Raw genomic sequence first — 15,806 nt, forward strand, 5'->3', positions numbered from 1 at the left:
CAGCTGGCAGGCTGGCACCAGTGGGCTGACCTGCGTGGTGCGGGTTCAGGGTGGCACGTTGGGGCCTGGAGCTCCCCCTCTGCTTGGGTCCAAGGTGGCAGGGTGGGGGGGGGGGGGGCGTGAGGCGCTGCACGGTTCCGCTGGCTGGCTCAAAGCTGTGAATTTACCTACAGTTTTACACAGCAATTCACCTTCTAGGACTGTATCTGACATAGCTGTTCACTCATGTGCATTAGAGTACGGGCACAAAAAATTCAAAACAGCTATTTTCTGATAAATTATGCTGTGTCCATACCAAGAGTACAATGACGCTATTACAACAAACAGATAGATGTAAAATACTTCCAGAGTACATATCCAAGATATATTTCCAACGACGAAAAAACTAATAATAATTTACTTACATATATGTGTATGATTGTGTAAACTTTAGGTAGATAAATGTCTATGTGTGTAGATGTTGACACACTTCACTGCTAATCACAATTACTTCTGAAAAGTAATACGTATAAGATTTTTTGAAAATTTCACACTATGCATACACAATATATCTGTGCTACATGATATAAATCAAAAAATAATCACGTGATGGCATATTATTAGCAATTTTTGGAAGATATACTCTTTGCTTTTTTTGTTTTAAAGTAGAGCAGAATGGAATAAAGAAGGTGGTTCTTAGAAATAGAAGATTTAGAAAATAATTAGAAAAGTAAGAAAAACAGTTAGAAGATATTAGAAAAAAATAATTTGTGAGCACTTTATGAGAAGCTAACCTGTAATTAGTCAGTTAAGATCATTAAACTAGAGGCCATAAGTAAAATTGTGACCAAGAATTCTCTTCTAATTTTTCCACCATAATTAAATGTCAAACATAGAGTGAAGTTTATCTTATATTCAGGGGCCTCTGTTGCCATGATAGAAGAAAAAAAAATAACAGTAAGCAGAGATAAGACCCTCACAAATTTTATCTGATAAGTACATGAGAAAAGCCTTAAAAATATAAATTTGTATTGCAGGTTTTTTTTTTTTTTTGGCTTTTCTTATGATTTGTATATATTTTTGAAACAAATCTGCTGTTGTGTAAGTATGTTATCCCAGAATCATGCTAAATTCTCTCTTTAAATCTAATGCATTATCGATAGATTACTTGTATATAATTTGGAAACATGAACATGCAATCTGTGATTAAAGGTGATTTTTTTTTCTTCAATCATTATAGGTTTTAAATTTTTAAAATGTTCCAGCTTTAGTGCCCTGGCTATTATCATCTCTGTAAAGCATTGAATAGACCTATCGGTAGTAGGTGGTTTCTTGTCACTTTGCTGATTGCAGGGAGAAGTTTTCAATATTTCAATATCACCTATGTATGATATTGGGTGCAATTTTTCAAAAGTTTTTGTTATTTGTTTTTATCATGTGTGGATGATAAATGTGGTCATAGTGTTTCACTCTGTTTTGTGACATGATTTCTGTCCTTTCTTTTGTTGGATTCCTGAAGTTTTATCTCACTATAATTCATGGGGTATTTTAGTTTGAATGTCTCGGTTGTTTGTCAAATATAAGTTGCTTAATTTTGTGGGGGGATGTCATTGGGAATATATGACAATAATTTTCCTTTGTTATAACATTCTTATTATGTTGGTGTAAAGTTTATATGGGCCTCATAAAACATATGGGAGAGTATTTTTACTATTTCTATCACATAGAAGAACTTATGCAAGAATACTATTATTTCACAGTATAAAGAAAAGTTCGTGACTTATGGAATCAGTGTGTGGGGTTCATTTCTAAGAAGATTTTTCATTACCGACACAATTTTTTATTAAAGATATAGGACAATTGAGATTCCCCAACTTTTCTTGTTTGTTCAGGTGTGCTTTCCTGGGAATTATCCTTTTTTTCGTGTAGTATTAAAATTCTTACTGTAATTTTGTTTATATACTTATGTATGCATCTCAAGGATATGGTGTTGGGATTTCCTATATTGCTGATAGGGAATGTATGTCGTCATCGTCTTCTTTTTGTTTTCTTGAATAATCTTGCAAGGGATTAATATAATGCTATTACAAAAAGAAGAAAAAAAGTTGCACACTGGTCTATCCTCTCTGTAATTATTTTAATATTTTGAAATGGATTTACTGATGATAAAATTTCAATATTTCTATTTTGCATTTATTACTGCAAATTTTCTTTTATACACAAATGTTGTTGTATCCCACAGTTTGTAACCACCTCATTGAAATTGTGTTTAAATAATTGAGTTTGAATAAACTTTACACATTAAATTGAATCATAAGAGTACAAGTAACACGTACACACACACACACACACACAAAGACACACACACACACACACACACAAACACACACAAATGTAAAACCATCACTGCGTGGCAATGCAGAAATCCATTCCTGAATGAAAGTTTCCTCATGCAACTTTATATTTCCTTGTCCTGTTTCTGAACAAGCCCTACCTCCTTTACCATGGAGTATACGTAATTGTACAAGTTGTTGTATGGATGTCTACATTTTTAGTTTCCTTCGATAAACATGATGAAATGGGATGGCTGGATCACCTGATATATTTACCTTTGTGTATTCTAGAAAATGTTAAAATGCTTTGCAACGTGGTTGTACCATTTTCCGTTCTACCAACATTGTTATGAGAGTTTCAGTTCTTATACCTTCTTGCAAGCACTTATTATAATCAAAGTTATTAATTGAGCCCTTCTAATAGGTGTTCAGTGATATCTCATTGTCTATCTAAATTGCAAGTATGTATGCAAGTCATACTTTTTTTTTTGGTCATTCTCAGTAAATTGAGAAAATAGATCACCATGGGGAGGAGCCATTTGGGGTAAGGAAAGGGCACATTTGGGCTGAGAGTTTAGGTCTTGACTCTCAATTGGACCTTTCATGGTGTAGGTGAAGATGATGTTTGGCTACAGAAGAGTAGTTATTGTCTACAGGTTATCTGTTTTGTTTGGCTGTGTCTTTCTTAGTTCTTTGTCTAGAGAGTGGGCTTTTGTTGGCTTCCATTTTTTGTTCTTGTTTTTGTTTATACCCTTTGGCATTTTGGGATTGCCTGATTCTTCAGGTCTGGGTCTGGCATGTATGACGCAAAACAAAGCAAAACAAAACAAAAGGGAACTTACCATCCTATTGTTCCTTGGGTCCTGAGTTCCCTAGTAGTGTTGAATTCTCTCCACCTTCAGACTTATGTTTGTTTTATATATAATATCCAGATTTTTTAGTTGACCTTCGGGTAAAATATGGGGAGAATATGTTGACTATATCTTCTCTACCATAGATATCCAGCAATATTTTTTAGCTAAATTACCTTTAGAAGCAGCGGATCTTTTTGGGGGGAGGGCATCATTTGTTTAATTCTTTTAATGTAATTATTTCATTCATCTTATAAATGTGTCTTTAGATTTAGACACATCCCAGGTATAGCCAATGTGCTGGAATTATGTTATTGAGGAACATCCTAGTAAGAATATAGACATGTAAATGTGGGTATTATTATGGAGGATAAATTTTGTGCTAATTTATTCCGCAGTAATACTAATTAGGATATAACCTAACTTTTTGCATTAGATTCAGTGACTCAAGGATTAGCATTTGAATTATTTACTTTTCATGGTCCATGTAGAGTTAAATAGAACCACTTTTTAAAAATGTAACTTCATAACACTACAATTTCATATATTCACCCTTTCCTTTATGTTCTTCTTATATAATATTCATTTACAATAACATTTATCATTTTGCTTTAAAGAATCAGTTGTCTTTCAAAAATATTTGAAATTTTGCCGTTTTAAATTTATCCAAATGTTTTTCTTCAGGTATTATCTCCCTTTAGCATAAAGAATTTTCCTTAGCATGACTGTTAGTACTGGTCAGCCAGTGACATATTGTTTCAGTTTCTGTTATGTATCTATGCCTGATTTCCCTCTAAATTTGGAAGGATAATTTTGCTGAATATATAATATTGGTTGAAAGTTCTATCTTTTCTTTTGTCATTGGAGGGGTGCCTCCCCATTTACTTTTGTTTTCCATGAATTTTGTTGAGAAGACAGTCACCATTTAAATCATTTTTCCTAGGAATGTAATGTGTGCTTATTTCTTTCATTTTTTTTTGTTTGCACTTATTTTATTAGTTTATATAACATTAAATGAAATAAGTATAATGGATACACTTGTCCAAATTAGATTTGGGAATGAACAAAGGTTGGTCAGTATTCACCTTAAATCACAAAAGCAGGAGGGCATAATTATAAGAGAAACTAGCCTACCGGCCTACTAGAGTAAACAGCTAATTGTGAGAATTCTCCCTTCAAAAGCACTTTACTATTCCCCTCAAAAAAGTGCCAAGCACAGATGGATTTGAAATTTTTGGTGGATATACATTTCTTCAGTTCACTAATGTACCTTGTATTTTATATAGATGTCCAATGTGTAATTTATTATTAAATATTTCAAAAACTTAGTTATTTTACCACTGAAAATTATTCTATTTATGTTAGAAAATAATCAAAAAGAGCAAAGAAAAAATCGAAAGCAATACGTCTGCATGAAAAGCACCAAATAGAAAAAATGATTTCTTACTTAAATATGTAAGAATGCCTGCATAGATATATATCAATTAAAATAATTGAAGCACATTCACAAGCAAAATATCAAAAAACTTTGTTGTTACAACTTATAATGTGATCATTAACTTTCCTAGATGTGATATTGTGTGATAGCCAAAATATCCTGATAGTGATACTTGTATTTACTACAGCAAATATTTTATATCTAATGTAGTTATATAATATACAATACATTTTGCTTTGGCAAAATATGTTCTTTATGAAAAATTATTTGTTTAAATATACTAAAATGTCGTAATCAATTAAGGAACATATGATACATAGAATATAAATGAACATAACAAGAGTTTATGTATACATGGGTGTGTATATACAACATATGTTCTAAATACTTTTATGAATTAAGCACCTCTCTTCTCTCTCCCTTTCTGTCTCTCTCTCTATATATATAAAGAACAAGATAGAGAGAAAAAAGGGAGGCTTAATTTATAGTTTTGATATTCAAATAATTATGAAATAATAGACTTTAAAAAATAATAAACTCAAGTTTTATCTGATAAGTATATAGAAAAAATATGGCATTATTATGTAGACTTTTTGTGCCATTTTTTATAATGTGTAATAAAAGTTTTGTAAGGACTGATATTCTTAGAAGAATTTGTTTGTGTTTATCTTAATGTAATCTAACAAATTCGATAAATTCTCTAAGAAATTTTAATATATGACCTACAGGTTCATTTAGTTTCCAAACACGATCATGCTCTTTCTCAAAAAAAGTTGGTTTCATTTCTTCCTTTCAAATCTTTATATAGTTTTTTTTTTTTTTTTTTCTTGCATTATTGCCCTGGCTAGGAACTCTATAAAATGTTGACTGGACTGGTGATAATAGGCATCCTTTTATCATTCTTGATCTCAGGGGGAACATTATCAATATTTCACCACTAATCATGTTATTCTTAATTCTCCGAGTTGTTTTTTTTAATAATAAGTGAGTGATAAGTTTTGTCAAATAGTTTTTCTATCTATTGTGATGTGACACATTTTTGTTCCTTTGGTTTTTCAAAGTTGTTTGATTTATGATTGTTAAATCTACAATAATTCAGTCTTGGATTAAACCCCGATTGTTCATGTCATATCAACAGTGCTGTAAGATACATGATATTTGATGTGTCTTGTGAATCCATTTCTCACAAAAAAAGTTTTGTTTGTTTTTTTTCTTTTTAGCAGCTGGTGGTTATGGGGATCCATACCCTTGACCTTGGTTTTCTAACACCGTGCTCTAACCAACTGAGCTGACCAGCCAGCCCAGAAATAAGTTTTTTGTTTGTTTGTTTGTTTGTTTTAGCTTTTATAAGTTAATGATAAATGTAAAAATATCACAGTAATTTTTATGATTGCTGTTTTCTATCAGAGATAAGTTTATTCTTCCACATATTGTCCCTAGTAGATTTGTGTAAAGTTTATATAGGTCTCATAAAACATTTTGGGAAGTGCTTTTACTCTTTGTATTCTGTAGAAGAACTCCTGCAAGACTGATTTTATTTCTTTCTCAATGGATTTTATGGAAATGTTTATGGCTTAGGGCACCAGGGCAGGGAAATTATTTTTAGGAAGGATTTTGATTAGACAAAATTTACTTAGTTCATATCGAACTATTTATAGTTCCTAATGTTTTTTTTTTATATATTATGTGTGCTTGTCTTTGAATTTCATCATTTTGTGTCATTTCAAATGTATTAAAATGAATTTGCTTATAGTATTATATTTATGTCTCCAGAATCTATAGTTAACGATACTTTCTACATTCCTGGTATTGCTAACGGTAGCCTTCTTTTTTTCTTAACCAGTTGTGCCATGAGTTTATCTTTTTTGAACTCTTACAAAAATGAAAACCAACTTTTGAATTAGTTTATCTTCTCTGTAATTTTGTTCAAAATTTCTTTTCTAGATCTTAATGTTACCGTTTTGTTTCTATTTTTTTTTTGTTACTAAATTACTTTTTTTTATTTCATCTTCTTGAGGCTGATTATCAGATCTTAAATTCTCTAGATTTCCTCTCCTGCTTTAAAATGGTGTATAAGTTCCTTTAGACATGTACTTTGGTATAATTTCCATGCATTTTATAAGAGATTGATGGAGATATAATTGACTTAAAATAATTCATATTTACTAAGCTAACAAGTATAGAAATTAACATGTAAAAAGTTACTTTATTAACAAGTATTAAAGTAACAAGTATTGAAATGTGTGTATATTTGTAGAACCATATTCACGATTAAGAAGATGTAAATATCTCTCCCACATGTCCAAGGTTTCTTCTGTATCTTTTCATTTCCCCCTTCTTATTTCTGCCTGTGTCCCCTCCTCTTTCCTTTGAAATAAACATTCTTGTGTCTTTGTATACATACATAATTTCATTTTTCTTGGATAAACTTCAATAAATGAAATTGTATGATTGGTGTAACTTTAAGTTATTTTGGAAAATGTCAGTGCTTGGCCATATGCTTATACCATTGTGCATCCAACCAGCAGTACATGAGACTTGTAGTTGCTGTACATCCTTGCAGCACTTGCAGTGGTCAGTACTATTTTTTCCTTTATAAATTTCATGTGTACAAAATGATGGTCAGTATTTTTAATTCTGGTTCTGTTAATAGGTATGCAGTGGTAACTCACTGTCCCTCTAAAGTACATGGGCATAATTAAGTCATTGTCCTTTCTTTCCCAGGCATCCCAATAAATGGAGAAAATGGATCACAGGCCTGATGCTAATTCTTTCACTCTCATTCATATTTTGCATGTATGGTTCTTTTTAAATTGCAAACTGTATCACGTGTATGAAATATTATGAAAGTAATTTGAAGCCAGCGAGCATTTAAGTTTGCTTCTGAGAGGCAGTTAACATGGAAGCAGTTTATCTCATAGCAGTCAGGAATTGAGAAACTGGGTCTCAGGTTTTGTCAGGAATGATCTCTTTCGAGTTCATATCGACATTTAGGTCTTAGCCCTTCCAGGATGTCAAACGGACCTCTGGGTTGTTTTCTAGAACCTCTCTTCATTGGTGCACACTTAGGTACAGTCTGTGTCTTTTGGGATGATGAAACTGCTGGAAGCCCTGGTTAGCTGCTTAGCTTCTCAGCTCCAGTTTACTTCTTAGCATCTCAACTTCTCAGTCACGTCCTTTGAGTTAGCAAAAGCCTTGGGAGTAAAAGGGGTACCAAATTTGGGTCTCACCACCTGGGATTCTCTTGTAATTGCGACCCTGTCTTTTCAAATATTTATCTCCTTGGGTTAAAGGTGCCTTTAAACATATGTTTTTGAAGCTTCCAGCTTTCCCAGTATTTCTCGGTAGCATGGTTGGGCTGTTAAGTCTCTCTGCCATTATTAAAAGCTGTATCTCTACAAGCATTTCTTGTTTTAGTACTTTGTGTAAGGTTGCTGAGGAAGGAGACACTAGCCAGGTGAAGGAAGAAGAGAAGATTTTGTTAGCAAGCGACAAGCAGACCTGCTGGCCTGAGCCGACAAATGGTGTCAGCGCCGAGAGACAGCAGTGTGTCATTTTTCGAGGGATAAGATTGTCATCTGGCCTAGCCTAGGAAGACGGTCACAGTTTTCTACTCCGGATATAGCCTGCTTATGGGAGCAGACTTGGGGAGACAGAAACCTTGGGCTATCGGGGGAAGCAGTTACAGTGCTACACTCTAGGGACAGCTTGCTCGGCCTGCTAGTTGAGGCAGAGAACTTGAAGAACAAAACTGTTATTTTATTTTTAATTGACAAATAATAATTGCATGTATTCATGGGTTAAAATGTAATGTTTTGATACATGTATACGTTGTGGAATGACCAAATCAGACTCATTAACATCCATCACCTCATATACTTATTGCTTTTTTGTCGTAAGAACTTTTAAAATCTAAACATTAAAATTTAAAAAGAGAAAAATGCTTTTATGTTAGACTGTATGATAGGGCCAAAGTAGAGTGCAGAAAACCACGTAGGTGACATCAAAATCAGTGGACTGTTGAGCTTATTTTGAAAGTGAGGAGTATAGTGAATAAAAAGATCCAGCTTCCAGAAATACTTTTTAAAAACATAATGCTTCATTTGTTTGTAATTACATATTGGAGAAATGAAAAAAATGATTAGTTGTGACTTGGGCCAGATTAGATCTCAGTTATAGCATTTAACTCAAATTCGAGAAAATGATTCTGAGGATTTTGAATGTGTCTGCCTCTCATTTACAGGGAAGCACACTTGTTGATAAATGTCCTCCTTTATGGAAATTTACATATGGGTTATGGAAATAGCATAGTCTAATGCTCAGGACTGGATTACAGGAGGGATATTCTTAGGTTCCATTCTTCTATTCTCTCCTTAAACTTGGGAAAATCTGGTCGATTCTCTTACTTTAGTGTCTTTTTTTTCAAACATGCAAAACATAACTTAAGCGCTCCCATTCTATAGGATCTGTACACCAAGTACATGACACAAGCCTGAACATAAGGTATAGTATTCCAAAGAGATGCTAATATTTAAATGTGCAGCAAATTATACACCCTACCTTTCATACAGTGAGTCTTCAAAAAGTCATGGAAAGATTCATAATATCTTTTAATTCCGTTTTTCCGCGAACCTTTCGATGTATAAGCATGCCATTTTAAAATCATCATAAAAATGAAAACCCTCTCCATGGTTTAAAAGATGCATTGTTGAATAATATGCTATAAGAAATTACTATATACCATCAAATTCATATATATTCATACATATTCAAATGCAGCATGTCATCATTTTCAAAAATTTTTCTAAATTAAAAAATAGTAATCAAAAAAAATGAAAAAATAAAAAGGAAAGAAAATCCAGTAGGTAGGGTACCAGATACCCAAATACTCTTAAGCAATGGAATCATATCAGCTCAGATATAATATAAAGTGTAAGTGTCACAAGCCGCCACCCTATCTTTAATTTCCAAGTAGAACATCTTCACCAACGTTCCATACAGTTTGTACTTGAACACCAGTAGCAGGAATGCGCAGTTTTCAGAACTGGCCTAATTAATCGTTTCCCAACATGTTACTCTACATTAGCCCATTTTTTTAAATTAAAGAATTTACAATACATGCTGAGTTCCTTTTGGGATTTGACCTGGGTTCACATTGAATAGGGTTGCATGTGCTTCAAAGTGGGAAGAATTGATTGCCTTAAAAACCCAAATCTTCCATTAATAAAAGTTGTTCACCATTCCAGTTATTCATATCTCCATGAATTCCTCTCAGTAATTTCCTGTAGTTTGCTGTGTGATGATCTCGCCAAGCTTTCATTAAAATTTTACCTAAGAGTTTGAGAAACTTTGTTGGAGTTGTAAATGGTAATTTTAATAAAATTAATTTAATTATTTGTTGCTGGTATTTGGAATTACAGTTACAATTTGTTTTGTAACCAGGTAATCAATAATCTTGCTATATTCACTGATTCATTCTAGTATGTGACATATAGATTGATGTTAGTGTAGAAATATACACATTCAATATGTGAATAAGGGCAGTTTCATTTCTTCTTTTCCAATCCTTATGTATTTCTTTTTCTTTTTCTTGTATTATTGCCCTAAATACATATTGAGTGGAACTGGTGATCGTAAGAATCCTTTCCTCATTCCTGATCACAGAAGAAGATGTGAATATTTCATCACTGATTATGATACTTGCTGCAGCTTTATGGGTTTTTTACTAATCTTAAGTGGGAGATAAGTTGTGCCAATTTTTTGCATCTGTTGTAATAATCATAACATTATTATATATTCTTTGTTTTATTGAAGTCATTTGATTTCAAAGTGTTAATCGAACAAGAATCAATTCTGGGTTAAAACCCAAGGTTTTCATGGTGTATCAGACTTGATATAACTTTGGATTCAGTTTGTTAAACTAACTTTTTATTTCCATTTGGTCATGAAAGATATAACCCTATCATTTTCCATTTATGCAGTCAGTTCAGTGTAAAGTTAAAACATTTGGAGGCGATGCCTGCTGATTCTATTCTCTGCAGTGTCTTGTGTAAGATTAGTGTCATGTATTTCTCAACTGTAGGGGAAAATTCACCAATTCCACGACCAGAGCTCGGGACTCACTTGAGGAAGGTTTTCCATCATAAGTGTAATTTATTTTACAAACTTAAGACTATGCAGACCTTCTCAGTTTTATTTTTCTTTAAGGTGGGATTACTTGGAGTTCTACATTTCATAGAATTTCAAATTTATTGGCATGTAAATGCTTATATTTTGTCTGTTTCCAGATTCCGTACCGATATTTCTTGTATAAATAATGTGTTTCTTCCATTTTTGATTAATGGATTCTTAATCATAAGACAGTGTTCTCTACTTCTAGTTACCTTCCTTTCTGGAAAGTCTGCTTTGTTTGGCATTACTCTACCAGTTCCGGTTGTCTTATGCTTAATTTTACGTGGTATGTTATCGTCTGTACTGTTACTTTCAACCTTACTGTGCCTTTCCATGTAATTGCCTCTCATTTAGCATATAATTGGGACTTAATTCTTCCTAATCTGAAAAACTCTGCATTTTAATTGGAATGTTTAGACTTTTAAAAAATTCATGTTTATATTAATATTGTTTGATTTAAAGTTGGCCATTTTGCCAGTCTTTTATGTATTTATTTGTTTTCATCACTTTTTATTTGTCTATTCCACCTTCCATGTCTACTTTTGGGATTATTGAAATTTTTTTATTCTTCAATTTAAATTCCTTCATTGGATTTTTATTTGACACATTTTAAAAACACGGCCACCCATTCTATGCCACATCCTTCCTTCAAGAGTAGGGTTTATGGTCCCTTGTCTGGACTCTGGAGAAAGCTTAGTGCCTCTGGTCACCCATACAATGCGGGCAGTTGTGACATTACACAAATATCCTGGGCTGAAACTCTATCACCCGCCATTACCAACTGCTACCAGCGGAGGGCGCCGTCGTGGCCCTCGCGCCGGGTGCTCTTCACGGATTCCTGAGATTCTCAGTTCCCATCACGTGTCACTTCCAGCAGCCAGAAGGACTTCAGGTAACAACGCAAAGTACAGGTTGTCCCGCCACAGATTGTCTCAGGTTTTTTTATGTGGACATGTCCTATTCAACTCTCAGTTTGAAAGGATAATGTTGCCTCAGGTAGAACTCTGTGCTGACGGTTTTATGTTTTCTTTCAGCACTGGGAAGATTCTGCTCCGTTTTCTCCCGTTCTGCATGGATTCTGTCTCGAAGGAAGCCGTCTTTCCAATCGTCCCTCTGGGATAGGTAATGTATCTTTTTTTCTCAGACGTTTTCACTTGGTATACATTTGCTTACTTCACTGATATTCTGTATATTTCATACAGATGCCCAACATATAGTTTAATAAAAAAAATTCAAAAATTCCAGCACCTATGGTGTCAATCTAAGGATTCCATTTATGTGAATGAAAAGAAAACATGTTTTGACTGACAATCACTACAAAACACAGCAAAAGCAAAGGAAAAGCTCCAATGGAGAAACATCTCATTTTTATTTAAATGGATAAATATCTACAAATTTTATACAAAATAAAATAATTTAAGCACATTCCCAAGAAAACCCTAAAAGTTGTTTTTATGATTGCTCATGTGTTGCTGATATTGACATGCATGAGAAAATATATGGGAAGGAATGAAAACTTTTTATAAAGAATAATGAAGTGACACCTGTATTACCTATAGCAAAATATTTGCTTTGTCAAATCATATTTCGTGTCTGAAATAGATTAAATATAGCACACATAGGAGTTGATTCACTAACAGGCAAAAATACAGAACATAAGTGAAAGTGAGAAGAGTATACGCGCAAGTTCAATATATAAAATTTTTGGTGTTTAAACTAATTTTGAATATAAAGTGAAAATGTAATAATAAGAGACATCAAACAATTTACACAAAATAAGCATAAATTTTAATTAACTCTATTAAAATATGCTTAATAATTATTACAAATTAAATAAATTACAAGATGTTTCTTTAACTTGATAACAGATTATCAGAGGAGTATAAAATACTACTGGTGTTTTAGAAATTAATTTAGCATTAGCAAAGTATTTTTTTACCTACTTAAAAATAATACTGCCTTTTAGGACTAAACTAGTGATTGTTTTCTAAACAACTACATTTGCTTTCTTTTTCCTTTTAGTAATACAGAATGTAGTACAGAAACAGTTAAGAAGTCAAGCTGAAATGTAGAACTAGAAAATAGAAAGGAAAGAAATAAGAAAAAAAAAAAAAAACAAGTTTAAGAAATAAGAAAAAAAGTGATTGTGATTCACTTTAAAGAAGCCGAAGTCTAACTAGTCAGTGAGATCATTAAACAAAAGACTGTAGGAAAATTTGCACAAAGAATGATCTTTTTATTGTTCCCCTTGAATTAAATGTCAAGTGTTCTACAAAAGTTTATTTTATATGTTAGCATCTCTATTTTCATGATATCAGAGAAAATGATAGCAATTTTTAGAGTTATAGTGACTCAAATTTTATCTGATAACCATATCGAAAAATCTTCAAAATATAACCTTGTGCAGTGTGGTTATTCTGCTCTTTTTTATGATGTGTATGAAAAATGTATTAAGAATTCCTATTCTCTGAAAAATGTGTTTTGTTTAGCTGTATGGTATTCATCAATCTTGATAAATTCACTTATTAATTCTACTGCATTATCTAGAAGTTGCTTTTAGATTCTCTGCAGGCATAATTATGCAGTGGATAATGGCGGGGCTCATTTCATTGTTTCCAAACTTCATGCTTTTTTTCTTTCTTTTCTTGCATGATTTCCCTGACTAAATAGAACTGGTGGTAGTAGACATCCTTTTCTCTATTTTGACATGAAGGAGAAGTTTTTCAATATATCACCACTTATTATATGTGCTGTAGTTTTCTAGGTTTGGGGGGGTTGTTTTAAGGAGAAAAAAACCCTCATTTGTAGGAGATAAATTATATCGAATGACTTTTCTGTATCTGCTGTCATAGTGACCTGATTTTGTTTGTTTGTCAAAGATGTTTGATTTGAAAGTGTGAAACCAACAAGAACAGCCTTCCTGTACTAAATCCAGCTTGTTCATGGTGCATTGTAGTTGTAGTGTCTTCGAGTTCTGTTTGTTAAACGTAAAGTTTTAATTCCACTTAAATTTTTATGTTTATTATGAGCAATACAGACCTTTGATTTTTTTGATATGATGTCTTTATCAGTTTGGTGTCAGTTTTAAAGGGTCCTGTAAAACATTTTGGGCGGTTTTTGCTGTTTCTCTCTTATTAAGTGGTTGTGAAATATTGGATGTTATTTAATTCTCAAATATGGGAAAAATCAGGAATTCTAGATCCAAGACTTGGAATTCATTTATAGGAAAGTTTCCCTATAAAGATGCAGTTTATTGAATAAAGAATCCTTGAGATTTCCTAGTTTAACTATTTTGCTATTTTTTTTATTTTATCATTTCATGAATTTTAAATTTATTGGCACAAATTTGCTCATAACGTAGTGCACATGTGTTCAGTATCCTAATGATGATCCCTTGTAAATTCCTGCTGTTGATAATGTGCGTCTTCTTTTTTATCACCTTGATCACTGTTGCCAGGGATTCATCACAGTTTTATTCTTTCACAAAAAAAGAAAACTCTTGCATTTGTCTTTTTTTGTTTGTTTTCGGTTTCATTAATTGATGTTAACTTTAGTTTTTCATGCTAAAAATTCTGGTTTAAATTCCTGAATTACTTTTTAATTTTATGAAAAAATATTTTTAAATCTTAAATTTGCATGATTTCATCTGTTACATTAATGCTCTAAATTTTCCATTAGACATGTATTTTGATATATAGCACACAATTTTTAAGAGCTTAAATGAGGTATAATTAATTTAAAATAAACTGCACAAATTAAAATAAACGCTATATATTTTGGTGTGTGTGAGAGAGAAACCATCACCTCAGCTAAGATTATGAGCATATTTATCCCACTCCCCAGATTTCCTAGGGTACTTTTGGACTTTCCCCTCGTAATTCCGCCCAAGCCCTCCCTTCTTTGTCATGCTATGCACATTCCTGTATGAGTCTGTTGATGGATCTGCAATTTCTTTTTTTCTTGGATAAACTTCAAGAAGTGGAATGGCTGAATCATATGAGAGGTGTTATTTCAGAGATGTTTATGGTCAGTGTTTTTAATTGTAGCTCCTGTAATAAGTGAGCAGTGATATCTCGCTGTCACTCTAAATTGTATGGTGTACACGAGTCATTATTTTTTCTTTCATCGTTGTCCCCAATAAATGGACAAAATGGATCACAATCGTGATGCTTATCCTTTCCCCACATTTAGGCTTTTGCGTATATGTATATTTTTAATCATATGCTTTATTTTCTCTGTGAAATGCAATAGAAATGGTTAGAACGCTGAATTAATATTACTTCTTTTAGTGAGCATTTGCTTTTGCTTCTGAGAGGCAGTCAACAGGCACAAAGTTCATCTCATAGTTCATCTCAGAGAATTAGTCCTTTTGAACTGGATGTCAGGTTTTGTGAGGTTTGTTCTATTTCTGGTTGGTATTGACATTTAGGGCATAATCCATCAGGGATGCCAAATGAACCCTTGGGTGTCTTTCAGAACTTTTCTCTTTGGTTCACCGTTAGCTCTGCCTGTGTTCTCTGAGCTGAGCTTTTGAGACTGCTGAAAGCTCTGCTCAGCTGTTTAGTTTCTAAACTACACCTTTTTGCTTTAGCGTCTTGGCTTCGTAGTCACCTCCTTTGAGTTATCATATATTTTGAGGAAAAAAGAGTTACCATACTGGGATGTCATCCCCTGGGCTTGTCTTCTGAGATCTTGTCTCTTCAAATGATTGCTTCCTTGGGTTTGTAGTGCCTTCAAATAATATCTCTAATGTCTTCAAGTTTTCCTAGTTTTTTCTCAGCGAATGGTTAGCCTGGTAGACATTTAGTTTTTTTTCCTCTCATACCAAATTAACCTAATCTTTATAACAATAAGGTAAATTTTCTTTAAAGGCAGGTAGTCTTCTGAAGAGTGCATCTCTTCTGTCTTTTTCTGCTTAATGTACTGCACTTAAATGTTTTCATTCATTGCCTAAATGTTTCTCCAGTTGCCAACATGTGCCAGGTATGGATCATGTGGTGGGGGTACATTATTGAGGTATAGCATAGTGTAAAG

General features: G+C 32.9%; 1 protein-coding gene across 7 annotated transcripts in view; it reads left to right on the top strand.

Annotated features, from left to right (window-relative positions):
• The window catches only part of LOC134366963 (uncharacterized), a 311,090-nt gene that overhangs the window by 174,099 nt on the left and 121,185 nt on the right, over positions 1 to 15,806 (top strand). For all 7 annotated transcript variants that reach the window (XM_063083556.1, XM_063083555.1, XM_063083560.1 and 4 more), the window contains one exon: positions 11,807 to 11,894. In XM_063083556.1, the coding sequence (XP_062939626.1) occupies positions 11,807 to 11,894 (88 nt within the window). The remainder of the gene's footprint in view (positions 1 to 11,806; positions 11,895 to 15,806) is intronic.

Source organism: Cynocephalus volans, chromosome X (genome assembly GCF_027409185.1).
Source record: "Cynocephalus volans isolate mCynVol1 chromosome X, mCynVol1.pri, whole genome shotgun sequence".
Taxonomy (NCBI): domain Eukaryota; kingdom Metazoa; phylum Chordata; class Mammalia; order Dermoptera; family Cynocephalidae; genus Cynocephalus; species Cynocephalus volans.